The 14,310-nt window shown below is 40.6% G+C and overlaps 1 protein-coding gene across 15 annotated transcripts in view; it reads right to left on the bottom strand.

The window, feature by feature from the left end:
* Positions 1-10,629, bottom strand: part of CCDC73 (coiled-coil domain containing 73) — a 60,138-nt gene extending 49,509 nt beyond the window's left edge. For 3 of the 15 annotated variants that reach the window (XM_079952924.1, XM_079952925.1, XM_079952915.1), the window contains exons 1-3: positions 10,152-10,629; positions 9,917-10,040; positions 3,982-4,021 (exon numbers count right to left, since the gene is read on the bottom strand). In XM_079952924.1, the coding sequence (XP_079809050.1) occupies positions 3,982-4,021; positions 9,917-10,040; positions 10,152-10,194 (207 nt within the window). In that variant the 5' untranslated portion in view covers positions 10,195-10,629. Of the gene's footprint in view, positions 1-3,981; positions 4,022-5,238; positions 5,266-5,796; positions 5,830-6,499; positions 6,813-6,885; positions 6,951-7,674; positions 7,931-8,621; positions 8,652-9,181; positions 9,552-9,916; positions 10,041-10,151 lie in introns of those variants that run through there. The other 12 variants (XM_079952918.1, XM_079952927.1, XM_079952926.1 and 9 more) reach the window with 9 other exon arrangements.
* Positions 10,630-14,310: the final 3,681 nt, after the last annotated feature.

Below are 14,310 nucleotides of genomic sequence, written 5' to 3' on the forward strand. Positions count from 1 at the left end.
TCTGTTCATAACTTTTCGCTGAACAACAAGCCTGGAGAGTTGCAATTCAAAAGCTCACATCCTGCATTCTGAGCATAATTTGGCCCAGACATACAAATATTATTTCATTATTATGCTGTGTGACAAAACACACTTCTGCATTCTCTATCTAGAACAGATGCACCAGTACCTAGTTCTTCCTCATTTAAAATGCCAGAGCATATTTATATATTGCTAGTATATACTAGAAAGGGACGCAGGTGGCGCTGTGGGTTAAAGCCTCAGCGCCTAGGGCTTGCCGATCGAAAGGTCGGCGGTTCGAATCCCTGCGGCGGGGTGCGCTCCCGCTGCTTGGTCCCAGCGCCTGCCAACCTAGCAGTTCGAAAGCACCTCCGGGTGCAAGTAGATAAATAGGGACCGCTTACCAGCGGGAAGGTAAACGGCGTTTCCGTGTGCGGCTCTGGCTCGCCAGAGCAGCAATGTCACGCTGGCCACGTGACCCGGAAGTGTCTCCGGACAGCGCTGGCCCCTGGCCTCTTAAGTGAGATGGGCGCACAACCCCAGAGTCTGTCAAGACTGGCCCGTACGGGCAGGGGTACCTTTACCTTTAGTATATACTAGAAACTATTTTTGAAAAGGAAATCAAACCCTATTCATTTAGAATTCTTTCTCACTTCAAGTCTGCTAGTCCAGATTGCTTAAACATAATTTCAGGATCAGTACAGACACAAGAAACTATTGGGAAGATAAAATGTAGGTAGTTGTACCCAGGCACATAAGTGAAGCAAACCCAGTTTATGTGGGGGTTACGCTCCAAGGCACCACGCGTTTTAATGAAATCATGTATATTTGAAACACCATTGAAAAAGCCTGCAGACACCCCGTTCCACCCCTTTTTGTAATGTTCTTGTGCCATTTTCAGGTCACTTCCAGGTTCAGCGTGATGCACATGTGTGCAGTCATATACATATCAGACACGCCTAAAATGGTTGCTGCCTGTATGTCTCATGCTGCAATTTCATTTTATCTAAGAGATCTTTATTAAATACTAAAGAATATATTGAAAATTAATGCCATTCATCCTAAAATATTTTCAAATGCTACCCACATAATACCATTGCTAATTTTAGGATAGCTCTGTTCTAGTCAAATAAGAGGGCTGCCAAATAAGAGAATAACTCAAGCTATACCTGCATTGATGTGTGGCTGATGGTGAAAACGTTAACTGAAAACAACACAGCCAATCACAGGGTTGCTGACTGATCTAGTGGAGGAATAGGGTATTTTCATTTATTTCCTCTGGTTTTGCAGTCCCTTATGCCACCCATTCCAAAGGGTACCCTAACCCTCTGGAGCAGATATGGCAGAGGTGGCAGTTCAGGAGAATAATAGAAACAGATCTCATATCTTGAGATCAACAGGTAAACAGTATCAATATCATAGTCCTGGTGGCACAGTCATGCTGGCATTAGAAATCAAACTATTTGAAACTTCAAAATTTTGAAGTAATTTTTTTAGAGAGAATCTTCTCTGAAATATTTGTGGTTCTGTACTTCAGGGATGGCCCAACATTTACAGAATCCTTTCCCCTTTCTCTGAATGCAAGACAATCATGCCTTACTGATCATCTGGAGCCAGTACAATGCCAATCCAAGAATTAACTACTTGGATATGTCAGATACCACTGACAGAATCATAGGGACATAGGAATGCAACGCAAACAAGCTGGATCAAGCCAATGTCCAATCTAGTCCAGCATCATGTTCTCATAGTGGCCAAAACCAGATGTCTATTGGAAGCTTGCAAGCTAGACAACAGGCCACCTGCAATTCCCAGGAACTGGTATTCTGAAGCATACTAACTCTGACAGTTGAGGTAATATGCAGTCATCATGACTAGTGGTCATTGATAGCCTTGTCCCCATGAATATGTCCAGCTACATGAAAAACCAGCTACATAAAAGGCTGTGATGAGATAATAAAGGAGATTATGTATTGGATTAGGAACATTTTTGGGCACCAATTCCATCATGTAGCTGTAAAGAAAGTGGTTTTAAGGTAATGTAGAAGTTTTTAATCCACATCAAGGTCAAATGTATATTTTTAAAGCTTCCCTTTTTTTTGTAAAGAGGACTACGTTCAAGAAGGGACTGCATTTAGTCATACTTTGGCAATACTGAAATGAACTGAGGTACTGTACTGGGAAACGGTCACAAACAATAATGGCTGTACTGTATGAGATCTACTTTCAGGTTTTGGATTAAAAGTAGTAATTTTGTGGGGTATACATTTCTCTTCTAAAATACTTTAGATATCACCCATATTTAGCTTTTTTCAAACTGTTCAGTCACCAGTACTGTTTCACTAGGTTGCTACTTCTTTGGTACCGGTATATTTTTTTCCTAGCCTGCTTCCTCTTTCCTGGATTAGAGTGATGTGATGATCCTGACCATGGTGATGTCACAATGAAACAAAACTAATTAGATAAAACTGCATAATGACACCACTGAGGACACACAAGGGCAATTTACATCAATATTAACATTTTCACAAGGCATGCAAATCAAAAAGGGAGGTTTTTTGGCCCTTGCAAAAGTGTTCATGGAAAAACAGTGAGGAGGTTCAGCTCTTAGAATATGGCATCAAAAACACATTGCACATTATAAGCATACCCAAGAATTATACTGTGTAATATAGTGACTTTCCTTACAAACAATTAGTGAAACAATTATCACCAAATTAACCATATTAACAAAAGCAAATATCTGGAATTTGTTCAGCTGTACTAGATATGGGATATATGGATTTCAATCATAGGAAGCTATTCCGTGGATTCCAGACAGTAATAGGCAGTCAAATACTGTAAATTTATTTGAAATTTCATATTACTAATCTAGTTATTAATCTACTTTGCTTTAGTATTCTGCATTTTGTATATTTGAATATAGATGGATAGTCTGAGTGGTGCAGATGAAACTATGCTTAAGCAATGTGGAGCAAGCCCTTCTGAAGCAGAAATTCCTTCTGCCAGATTTAACTACCATTAGCTGCAATAACTGCAACAACATTACCCATGATTAGAGCTAATCAAAGCGCCTATTGAACTCAAGATCTGAAACCAGTTTCCAACCATAATTTCAGATACTGGATTAAGCGGAAACCCTAGTTAGTTTAAAAGTAATTAACATTGCTGACTGCCTAACAGTTTACCATAACTCACACTCCAAGAGGGAATAGTGTAATTTCACATCACAGCATGGGCATGGGCAGGGGGGGCAGCTGCCCCCCTCCAATAAATAAAAATCAATAAAAAGCAAAGAATAAGCAAACTGAGGTTCTGCCCCCCCAACAAAGCCCTCCCCACACACAAAAGCCCTGACACCCCCTCCCAACAAAAATCCTGATTATGCCCATGCATTGCAGTCCTAATTGCTTACGTTAAACAAATGAAAGTGTTATATCCACATTCATCCTTTTTACATGTTTTCTATGCTAGTTTGGCCTCCAGGTTACCCAGATTATAAACAACCAACAGAAATTTCAGACTATAACCCAGTACGTTTCCGAGCACAATTCAAAGTGTTGGTGCTGACCTTTAAAGCCCTAAATGGCCTCGGTCCAGTCTACCTGAAGGAGCATCTCCACCCCCATCGTTCTGCCCGGACGCTGAGGTCCAGTGCCGAGGGCCTTCTGGCGGTTCCCTCATTGCGAGAAGCAAAGCTACAGGGAACCAGGCAGAGGGCCTTCTCGGTAGTGGCGCCCGCCCTGTGGAACGCCCTCCCATCAGATGTCAAAGCGATAAATAACTACCTGACATTCAGAAGACATCTTAAGGCAGCCCTGTTCAGGGAAGTTTTTAACGTGTGATATTTTACTGTATTTTTGGTTTCTATGGAAGCCGCCCAGAGTGGCTGGGGAGGCCCAGCCAGATGGGCGGGGTATAAATAAATTATTATTATTATTATTATTATTATTATTATATTGAAATGTAGCAAGTACTTACCTGGAATTTGAGAACAAAATTCAGCACTTTTGCACTGACACTGTGAGAAAGAAAGAGTTTGATATTTCATACTTTATGGTAGAATAGTGAAAAAAACGTTTAAGTTTAGAATCCTAATCAAATGAAATCCACAAATAGAAACCAGGTTCCATTAATTAATTCCCCCCCTAAGCATAGGATACTATGCAGGCTGAGGGCATCCAGCACTCCTGCACCACGTTCTTTTTCTAACAAATTAAGGTTGCAACCCTATATTCACTTATCTGGGAGTAACCCCCATTAAAGTAATGGTTCTTACTTCTCAACAGACATGTATAGAATTTTACTGCAAGTGGCTTAAGCTCCTAATTGGCATATAAAGGAGGAAATGGACATCAGACACACACCCTTTCCCTCCCTTCTGATCACTGAACAACGATCTGTGCTTTCAGACTGAAAAGCACGGAACTTCCGTCCAGCCAAGACTAGAAGGGTCAACAAGGAAAATGTTCGAGATGGAAGAATGTGAACCAATTTACATTAATGACATTTAATGTTGATTTCTAGGCAAACACTGGATTGCAATTTAGGGATTGGCCAAACTCAGGAACCAATCATTGTTTTCATCACAACTTTTCCTGTCGACTTTGGTTGTTAACTCTCTGAATCACAACGGTTCCAGAAGGGTGCTGCAGTGCAATGCATCTAAAAGAGTAATTGGGAAATTGTTCTGTTCATATTATATCATAATCAACTTCTCTTTGAATAGCTCCAATTTCTGTTAAATTTTTAAGAAATGTGTTTGTATTTTCTTTGTATTATGGACACTAAAGCTTTAATTTTGAATTTATGTGGGTGTCTTTTACCACAATAAACTGCTATTTCATTTAATTTTTTTATAGATACAGTCCCTTAAGCTCAGGCTTGCTTTGTAATAAAACAGCAAGCACTAGGCAGAGCTATGTTGCCTATTCCTTCCACAGAAAAGAAGTATATTTGTCAAGTTTCCAAGAAGGAGAGGGAGGGGAAATCTCCCTCTATCTATCTGTGCGGTTTGCCATGGGATCCTTCCTTGGATTCGGCTTTAGGAGAGCCATATTTATGGCATTTTTGTTTACAATATGTGCCATCCTTCATGAGTCTTAAAGAGGAGCTTGAAGCTATCCATTGCTGCTGCTTTCCTGGCTTTTAGCCAAAGAGTCACATGTCTCTGCACTCTGCTCAAGTGCTTTTTTAGGAGAACATGTTAATCAGTTTTTAAAATTAAAATAAACAAACCTGTGTCACAGATCATCAATTCCTCTTCTACTGAAAATACAAGGCACCAGATAACATCATTTACAATGGCAGTTGCCAGATTCTCCTGAATCACCTGCTGCTGTTGGCTCAGTTCTCAGTAGCAGATTTCAACTAGCATTTTTCACCATTGGATTATGTCCATTATATTTCTACCTAACTTTTTTCTTTTCTGTTTGCCTTTTTTTTTTTTACAGTTTAACACTAATGATTTTATCTCTTAAAATGTTTATGAAAATTGATTTTAATACTTTATTGCTATTTAAAATTAACACTTCATATTGTCTTGTAAACCTTTTAGAGGTCTTTTGTACTAGTAAGTGGCATATAAATATTGTGAAATAAAATAAAAGCAAATACTTTTTCTCAATTGGTTATCAGTTATAAGGGTTATTTTATACATTACACAGAGAAAACCAGGCTTCCAATCTAGTCAGCCAAACCTGGTTCTCTAACAATTGTATCAGATTATGCACATGTTTTCAAACATGGGTTTGTTACAATTACACTTTTTATGTATTTGAAATATCTTGGACATACATAGAATACCATTTCTGTTCTTCAACCCATTTTACAATACTGTATCAGCTTCCTCCATTATTTGAGGTCACTAGCAAAGCAACTGCATAATTCTAGGAAGATGATTTCTAGTTTTACAAAGTTCTAGAGATTACTAGAATGCAGATTTCTTGCTAATATCATTCAGAGAGCATTTTCCCCAGGAGTCTTCTCCTGGGAATCAAGGAAGATATTAAAAACAAGTTTGGAGAAGCAATTCTTGCTTTCTCTTACTTATATTCTCTTCCTCAGCAATAGGAGGCATTTTTGACAAAATGTGATCACATTACAGTTCTCTACAGGAGAATACTGTATAGCACTGGCTTGTCTTAAATATTATGCTGTCATCCAGTGGCCATTGTTATGAACTGCACAACTCTTCTGTTTTACATTTATTAACAGAACTCAGAAATGGTTATGACCTAAATTAAACAGCATGGAATGCCATGGGGGGCGGGGAATAAGAAAATTCACAAAATGTAATCTTCCCACTAAAGGACTAAAAACTAGAAAGGTGTAGGCCCTAAAGCCCTGAGGGACAAACAGTATTGTATTATGGATGTGTTTTGCCTCGTTTTAAAGAGCTACTCAGAGCAAGCTACTAAAGATTTCCCTCAAATAGTAAGTTTGCATATTGCCACAAGGGTTTCCTCTGAGGCTAGTAAATCTGTCAAACTTATACTTAAAAGTCTGAAACAATCACTCCCCAGAGACAGCGGTGGTAGGACGAGAGAAAAATAAGAGAGCAGCATGCTGGTCGGGGCTGATAGTAGTTGTAGTCCAAAGCAGATGGAGGGCGCCAGGTTGGCAAAGTTAGACGGAGGGATAAGGAAAATTCTGACATTGGAAGCTCTGCCTTACATCTCTGTTAAGCGGAGGAAGAAGGGGGCGTTGCCTAGACCCAATTTACAGTACTCGGTACCAATGGGGTTTTGCTGAGGCGAAGTGCTATTTGTCAAGAAGGCTGTGAGGGAAAGAAGACCTAACAGAGGCACGACACCCCTCCCCCCTTCTCCCAACAAAGCGCCTAGATTAAACAGAGTATGCTCAAAGTAGACTTCCGTAACCTACCCCAACACAAAGGAAAGAGAAGCCACGCTTAAGTCAAAGCAGAAAGCGGCAGGATAAAGAAGCAAATATTGTACATACTCTTAAGACACTTCCTGCATTCTCCTCACAATGTACACTGAGGAGAGAACTAAAACTCTTGAGTTGCTGGTCTCAAGCCTTCCGCAAGGTGGCGCAGTCTCAGGCCTGACCCCACCCCAAGCCAGCTAAATGTGGGTAAATGTCTCCTGAATCTATTTCACCTTCTGGAGGCCAAAATTGGAATTACAAGCTCCTGGTCAGCTCGGCTGTACTCCTTTGCCTTATAATGGCATCAGGCTGAATCACTTTTTGCCTGCATGTGTGGGTAAAGTTTGCAGTCTCCAGAGGGATTTAAAGTGAAACCCATTGTGTTTCATAGAAGCTATCTGAAACATACTGCATTATTATTATTATTATTAATTGAATTTATATTCCGTCCTATAGCCAGAGGTTTCAGGGCGGATACTCTGTCTCAGGTGTATAATTCAATTATCAGAAGGGTCCACATAGTTCTGTACTGATGTAAGGAATATAATTTTAACTGTTTAGAATTACTCCAGGCTCTGGGTGTATTATTATAAACACATGAATCCAATAGTTAGAAGGTTAAAAAAAAAATATCCCCCTGCCCCATGAAGAAAAGCCTGTCTTTTGCTTAGGCCACATCACAACTAAAGTTTGATTTATTCCAGCCGTGAGCATCAGAGGAATAGATTTCTGTTAAGAAATTCGGCTCTCACTAATGAGGATGAGATCATGGGCTGAGCGCACCTGTGCTATCTCCTTGTGGCTAGTAGCTCAAGGTCAGTATGGCCGCCTGCTTAATTACTAGCAACTATGAACCTGTGAGAATGTGTACTCCCAAATCCTGGAAGGTTCTATCTAGCTGAGCTTCTGATTGGCTAGGAAGTCCGGGTTTGGTTGTTAGGCCAGTTTTATATAATTTTGACTTACGCCATTTTCCTGTGCTTCACACCTTTTCCTGATTCTTGAGCACAGGTGTTCCTATGCTGTAGGTTCATGTACCTTGTAGGTTTATATTAGACTAAGTTTTGCTGTTTTATTCTGACTTGTATTTTTTTTTTACCATTTCTGTTTTCCAACAGAATTTTTTGTACTTTTCATGGGTTTTTATTTTATTATTCACTGTCAATATTCACTGCCTCATTCATTTTGTGTCTGTTTTATTCTAGAAAGCTTGGGTCCCCACTTCTGGTGTTTGGGACTTCTTGGTTAATGGCTACTGTACAGTGTAATTTGTCTGTGGCTCAGAGGGCAGAGAGGACTTTTCGCTCTTGCCTATCTGAATCGGCAGTGTCTCCTGACCTAGACTGGAAGACAACAAGAGTGGTGTCAGCATACAGTGGTACCTCGGGTTAAGAACTTAATTCGTTCTGGAGGCCTGTTCTTCACCTGAGACTGTTCTTAACCTGAAGCACCACTTTAGCTAATGGGGCCTCCTGCTGCCGCTGTGCCGCCGCTACACGATTTCTGTTCTCATCCTGAAGCAAAGTTCTTAACCCGAGGTAATATTTCTAGGTTAGCGGAGTCTTTAACCTGAAGTGTATGTAACCTGAAGCGTATGTAACCCAAGGTACCAGTGTACTACTTTTACAGAGTCCAGTTGAAAGGCTCTGGCTACATTTTTCTACTGACTTAGGCTAAGCAAGAGTCCTCACTTCCTGGGCTTGGAGGTCAGGCAATCTTGACACACATACCCCAAATTAGGGCAGAACAACATACTCCAAGGCAAATACCTCAATGTTGTCCTTTAAGGTTCATGATATATATTTTTTCCTTTGCTCCCCCCCCCTTTTTATACCACTGTGTCATAAAGATATATCACAGCAGTTTACAATATAAAAACCTAAAACCAAACAACAACATTACAAGTTAAAAACAAAAGCATAGGGACTCGGGCTTGGCTCTCTCCACCCCTTGGCCCCCCCTGGGGGTGGCGGCGCTTCTTCCCTCGTCCCTGGAGGAAGAAGTGCTCCTGTGTGGCTAAAGAGAGACAGTGGTCAGTAATGGCCTGGCATATACCTTCCACTGCCTTGACAGTCCACGCTGTAAGGTGAAGTTCACAACATCATGCACAGCTCACCGAAAAGCTGTTTCTCAGAAGGCTGCCTTACCATGAGTGCTGTATCCCAGAGCATGCTGCAGTTGGGCCAATGTGCTCCCTTGCGCCCCACAGAAAGAAGAGAAGGCTAGGAATTATAACTGTTTTAGGGACTTTCTTATATACCCTGAACATATCCTTGGAAATAGACATTACCTTCATATTGTCCTGGGCGTTTCTTCCTCCTGCCATCTTCCTCCAGATCAGGATGGCAGGAGGTCTGCAGAGCCTACAGCGACACAAAGAGCCATATGGGATATTTTTATTTTTCTGAACCTTAAAATAGGCCTCAGTTACAGAGAGACCTTTCTTAGTAACCTTAGGGATGTATATTTGACCTCAGACCTTTTGCACATTCATACATTTTTTTAGATTCATACAATCCATATTTATGAATGGCCAGTTTATAACCATAAGGCTAAAATAGCACAGAGGGGGGAAGTAAATAAGTCTGGGGTAGAATGAATGACCACTGGCTGAAAACTGATTTACCAAGAGTGAAATCCTAACTGCACTTACCTAGGAGTAAGAGCCACTGCTCAGTCTTTTGCTGCTCTTCTTCAAGGTCTTCTACGATTAGATCTTCTGAAAGGAAAAGAAGAGAAGGCTGGCAGTGAAAGAGACTTTCTTATATACACTGAAAACATTCTTGGAAATAGACATTACCTTTATGTTGTCTTGGGCTTTTCTTGAGCTCCTCCAATGAACGAGCTCTTCCGCCATCTTTCTCCACATGAGGAAGGGAGGAGGTATGCAGAGCCTACAGGAGAAACAAAGAGCCACATGGGATATGTTTATTTTTCTGAACCTCCAAATAGGCCTCAGACAGTTCAGAGACCTTAAGGACTAATATTATTCTGAAATCAACATCTATATGCTGAAGGGTTTTACCTTTTGTGTCCTCTCAAAGAGGGGTCCAAAGGGGGATGCTGAGGGTGAGGGGGAGGTCTCTGGGAGAGGGGAAATTCTATTCTTTCTTCCCAATCAGGAAAACACTTTTCTGAGTCTGGAAAGCCTAGAAAAGAAAGAGAAATGGGGCTCACTGTTAGTGCTCTCTAACGCCTCTATGCTCAAGATGAATTCTCTATCATCAAAGAATTTAGATGCTGAAAGAAATCCTGCTTACATGTCTTCCTGCTACTCTCACAAGCATAAAATGATCCAAGCATAGGAGATTCCCAAGCCTTCTAGAGCTCTGGTGACCGATGAGCCAGCAGAGGGAAGTGTCACAATGAACCTCATGACCCAACAACCCTGGGCCCTGAGAAAACTAGCAGCCACAAGCACTGCTCCTATTAAGTGACGCTACTAATTTTTCTCATATGACTTTTATTCCATTTTCCACTTTTTATAAATATGCAAAATGTGCCTATTTGATTCCAGCTGTAGTTGTTCCTGCACCTACTGAGCACTAGCTGTCTCCTACACCTGTCTTATACCCTCCAACATTTCTCCCATGAAAATAGAAATGTCCTATTCCATTATTATTATTATTATTATTATTATTATGATGATGATGATGATGACTGGGTTGCCACAGCCATTCTGGGAAGTTTCCAACATATACAAAAACATAATAAAGCATTAAACATTGAAAAAACCCCTTCCCTTAAAAAAAAAAGCATAAAGAAGTTATAAACAACCATAAATAGTTGGGGGGGGGTTAACTCTTATAGCTTGCATAGGCTTGGTGGAACAGAAAAGTTTTTGGGCACAGAAGGCAAATGCTGAATAGTGGCAGGATGCAAATGCTGAATAGTGGCAGGATGTTCCACAGGACAGGCCAAGGACAATATAGGCTTGATTTCTTCTTGTTGTCAAACAAGCCTCACCAGCTCAGGGAATGACCAAAGATGCTCTTGCAGATAATCACAGTGATCAAGCTGGAATATAAGGCTTCAGGCAATCTCTGGACCCAAGTGGTTCAGGGCTTTGTAAATTGAAACAAGAATCTTGAACCTGGCTTAGTATCAGATAGGCAGCCAGTGCAGCTCAGTGGTGTCACATGTTCTCAACCAGAAGCTCCCATCAGCAATCTGGCTGCAGCATTTTGTACCAGCTGGAGCTTCCAAACCAGACTGAGTGGCAGTCCCCCTTCATTACAGTAATCTAGCCTTGAGGTTACCAGTGCAGGATCCTGGAACAATGATTTCCACATATTGTAGTAAGAAGCAAGAACGTATGATTTTACATCCTTTCTTATTTTGAATAGCTACAGCAAGAATAGCACATACAAGGAGCCCATGTCAGAATGAAGATTTATTGGGGTCAGAATCAATCAGTATGGAGGTCTTAAGAAGCTGAAGCCAGAAAATTTTATGCTGACTGCTGTTTTTTCCATAAATTTATTCTTGGAATAAAAGTGTTCAGAGTTCCGGTGGGGAAATTCAGAAATGTTGTTTGGCTGAGTGAATATGTTACATTAATTTTCTGATATGTGAAGGAGTAGATTGCTCCTCTAACAGCAATGAAATTAGTTGCTTTATTTCTTCATTAAGAATGTGGGAGGCAACTTAATTTCCTATTATGGCTTTCAAAATTAATTAAAATAATTCTTCATTAGCATTATATCTATACATACAGGGAGTTTTTAGTTGAAATAATTTTCTAAATTAATCCTGCATCAAGAGAAGTCTGTATAGGCAGCAATCCTATACAAATTTACCTGTAAGCTACTTTGAACTGAAAAGCAGTAAGTCTCTTTGGAGGTAAATTTCTGAATAGACATGTGCATGGCTGCATTCTTCTTTTTTTAAGCCCTTATTTTTCAAAAGGATTTTTGTTTTAACTTCCATGTCCTAAAATGTGCCATAGGGTTTTTCTGCACCTATCTGCCCCCACCTTCCTGTGCTTCTGAAAAGCTGCTTTTGAGGGTCGGGGGGGGGGCTCTGGAATGGCATAGGCAGTGGCGTAGCGTGGGGGGTGCAGGGGGGCCGGCCACACCGGGCGCAACATCTGGGAGTTAGGGAAATCCACAGGTTAGGGGGCGCAAATCCACAGGTTAGGGGGCACAAATCCATGGGTTAGGGGGCGCAAATTACTTGCCTTGCCCCGGGTGCTGATAACCCACGCTACGCCACTGGGCATAGGACAGAGGGGGGGAGGCACTTGCACTTTATGTACAAACACATTTGGATACATGTCAAAATATTTTCTCATTTATCTTAATCATACATATTAGTTAGAAATGGAAATATAGGGGAAACCTAGACAGAGGTGCTACATATGTCTTTTATATGGGTGGAAAGGAAATGAGACCTCAACAGCTTGGATAGTGTGCTGGGAGCACACTCTTAGTACTGTCTCTACAGTACAAAATTTTGCCAGTTTTGAACTAGTTGAAACATCTTCACCTTCACTTTATTCTCATTTCCGATGCAGGGATTCCCCAACACAGGAAGTATGTGCGGGAGGTAGTTTCCAATGTCTATTTGTTTGCAAAGGTGCTACGCTATAGAGCTGGCAGGAAAGAACGGTTTGATCACTAAATACAGCACAGAATTTGGAGCTGCCTGCCATAACCTCACTTTAAGTATAAAAATGAAATATATAGTTCAAAAAGGCAATAAGTTACAATGGTACATGAACCAGGACCAAATGGATGTGTCACTGGGGTAGTCCAATGCTTATTTTGGGGTGAACAGCTACAGTTCCCTTATTCATAACTGTGCACTGAGGTTTTATGTGCTTTGTGCAAAAAAAGCATTTCTGTGCTTTGTGCAAAAAACACTTTTTGCAAAAACCTTTTTCAAAAGGCAGAGTTTCCCTGTGATGGAGATGCATGATAATTCATATTCTGTGATGCAGGGTCAAATAAAATATTTAGGATATTCACTGAGCTCTTTGTTGAAGAAGGAACTAGGAACTTGAAACCAATTCAAGCATCATAAAAAAAAAACCCACATAAGATAGTGATAACTGTAAGGTCACCACCTGTTTTCAACTACAGAGGTACAGATCTTGCCAAAAATCACATTAAACCTTATTCCACACACTTAGTATCAATTCAGCATTTTTGGTGGCTTGGCTTCTGTACTGCAAGTTTGTATGTGTGTGTGTGTGTGTGTGTGTGTAGATATCAGATTCTCAAAATCAGAAAAAGTTAGTAAGTGAGAACGGCCAGATAAACAACACAAATGCAAACAGAAAATTATTACGCAACTATCTGCAGAACAGCTGTAATAGAAATTATGTTTGCAAAAAGCCGTCAACCAGGAAAGACAAGTTTGGTGCTGCTGCTAAATGCAGTGAGTCATATAGTCCTCTGTCTAGTTGGGCAGTGAATAAATAAATAAAATTTGATGAATCAAATAATAGGATTCATAGCACAAATCTCACAGATGCATCAAATATTATATCAACTACAGTACTGCTAATTGTCCTTCTCCAAAACTGAGCCCTAGGTGTGCAAAGTGCTTTACAGCATATAAACAGATCTAACGTAGCACAACTCTACTGTCGAGTCCAGCAATACAGTCTGAATCTTGCATGGACAATCTGGAAATAATAGCAGCATACAGCCATTAGTAATCCCACAAAACACCTACTAAATCTGTTGACATATACATTAATTTAAATTGATTTACTGATGTAGTTTCCCACAAAACAGCAAACCAGGTGGCATTATAGATTCTGGTTTGTATGCACTGCTGGTCATACTAAGAGCAGATCAATTTCAATTAATGAGCATGACTAATTTCGGTCCATTAGTTACAACGGGTGTACTCTGCAGAGAACTTAGCTGGCTACAACCATCTGTTGGTACTTTCTGCTTCCACTGGCACAGAGAATTTCCAGGCGCAGCGTTACCAGGTTCAGTTTTCTTTAGATGAGAGGACATTGGAGATTTAGGCTGTCTTTGTAAAAACTGGTTAATTTATAACTATACAGACCTGATTAATATTCTACAGCCTTTCAAATGTGTTTGTGAGAGGGGGGTTGTATTGTTTTGTTGTGTTGTTTTGTTTTAACTATTAATTTGTGCTTTTACCTTGTATTTTTTATCTTGTGAACCGCACTAACATCTTATGATGAAGGGCAGTATATAAGTCATCATCATCATCATCATCATCATTAAGAATAATGTGCTATATCAGCTCTCCTGAATGCAAAGTAGTGCCAGAAACTGTAGTATCTGTCAGCATGCAGAGGGTCGCAAGGCCAGCCGGCTAGCCCCAGCTGGGTCGTCTCCTTTGGCCATCCCACTGCGAAGACCCATCGGCCTCTGCTCCGACGTAAGTCAGCGACCCAGGCTTCAAAGCCAGGGCACACTATATCAGCCGAGC

The sequence above is a fragment of the Podarcis cretensis genome (genome assembly GCF_951804945.1).
Source record: "Podarcis cretensis genome assembly, chromosome: 1".
In the NCBI taxonomy this organism is placed as follows: domain Eukaryota; kingdom Metazoa; phylum Chordata; class Lepidosauria; order Squamata; family Lacertidae; genus Podarcis; species Podarcis cretensis.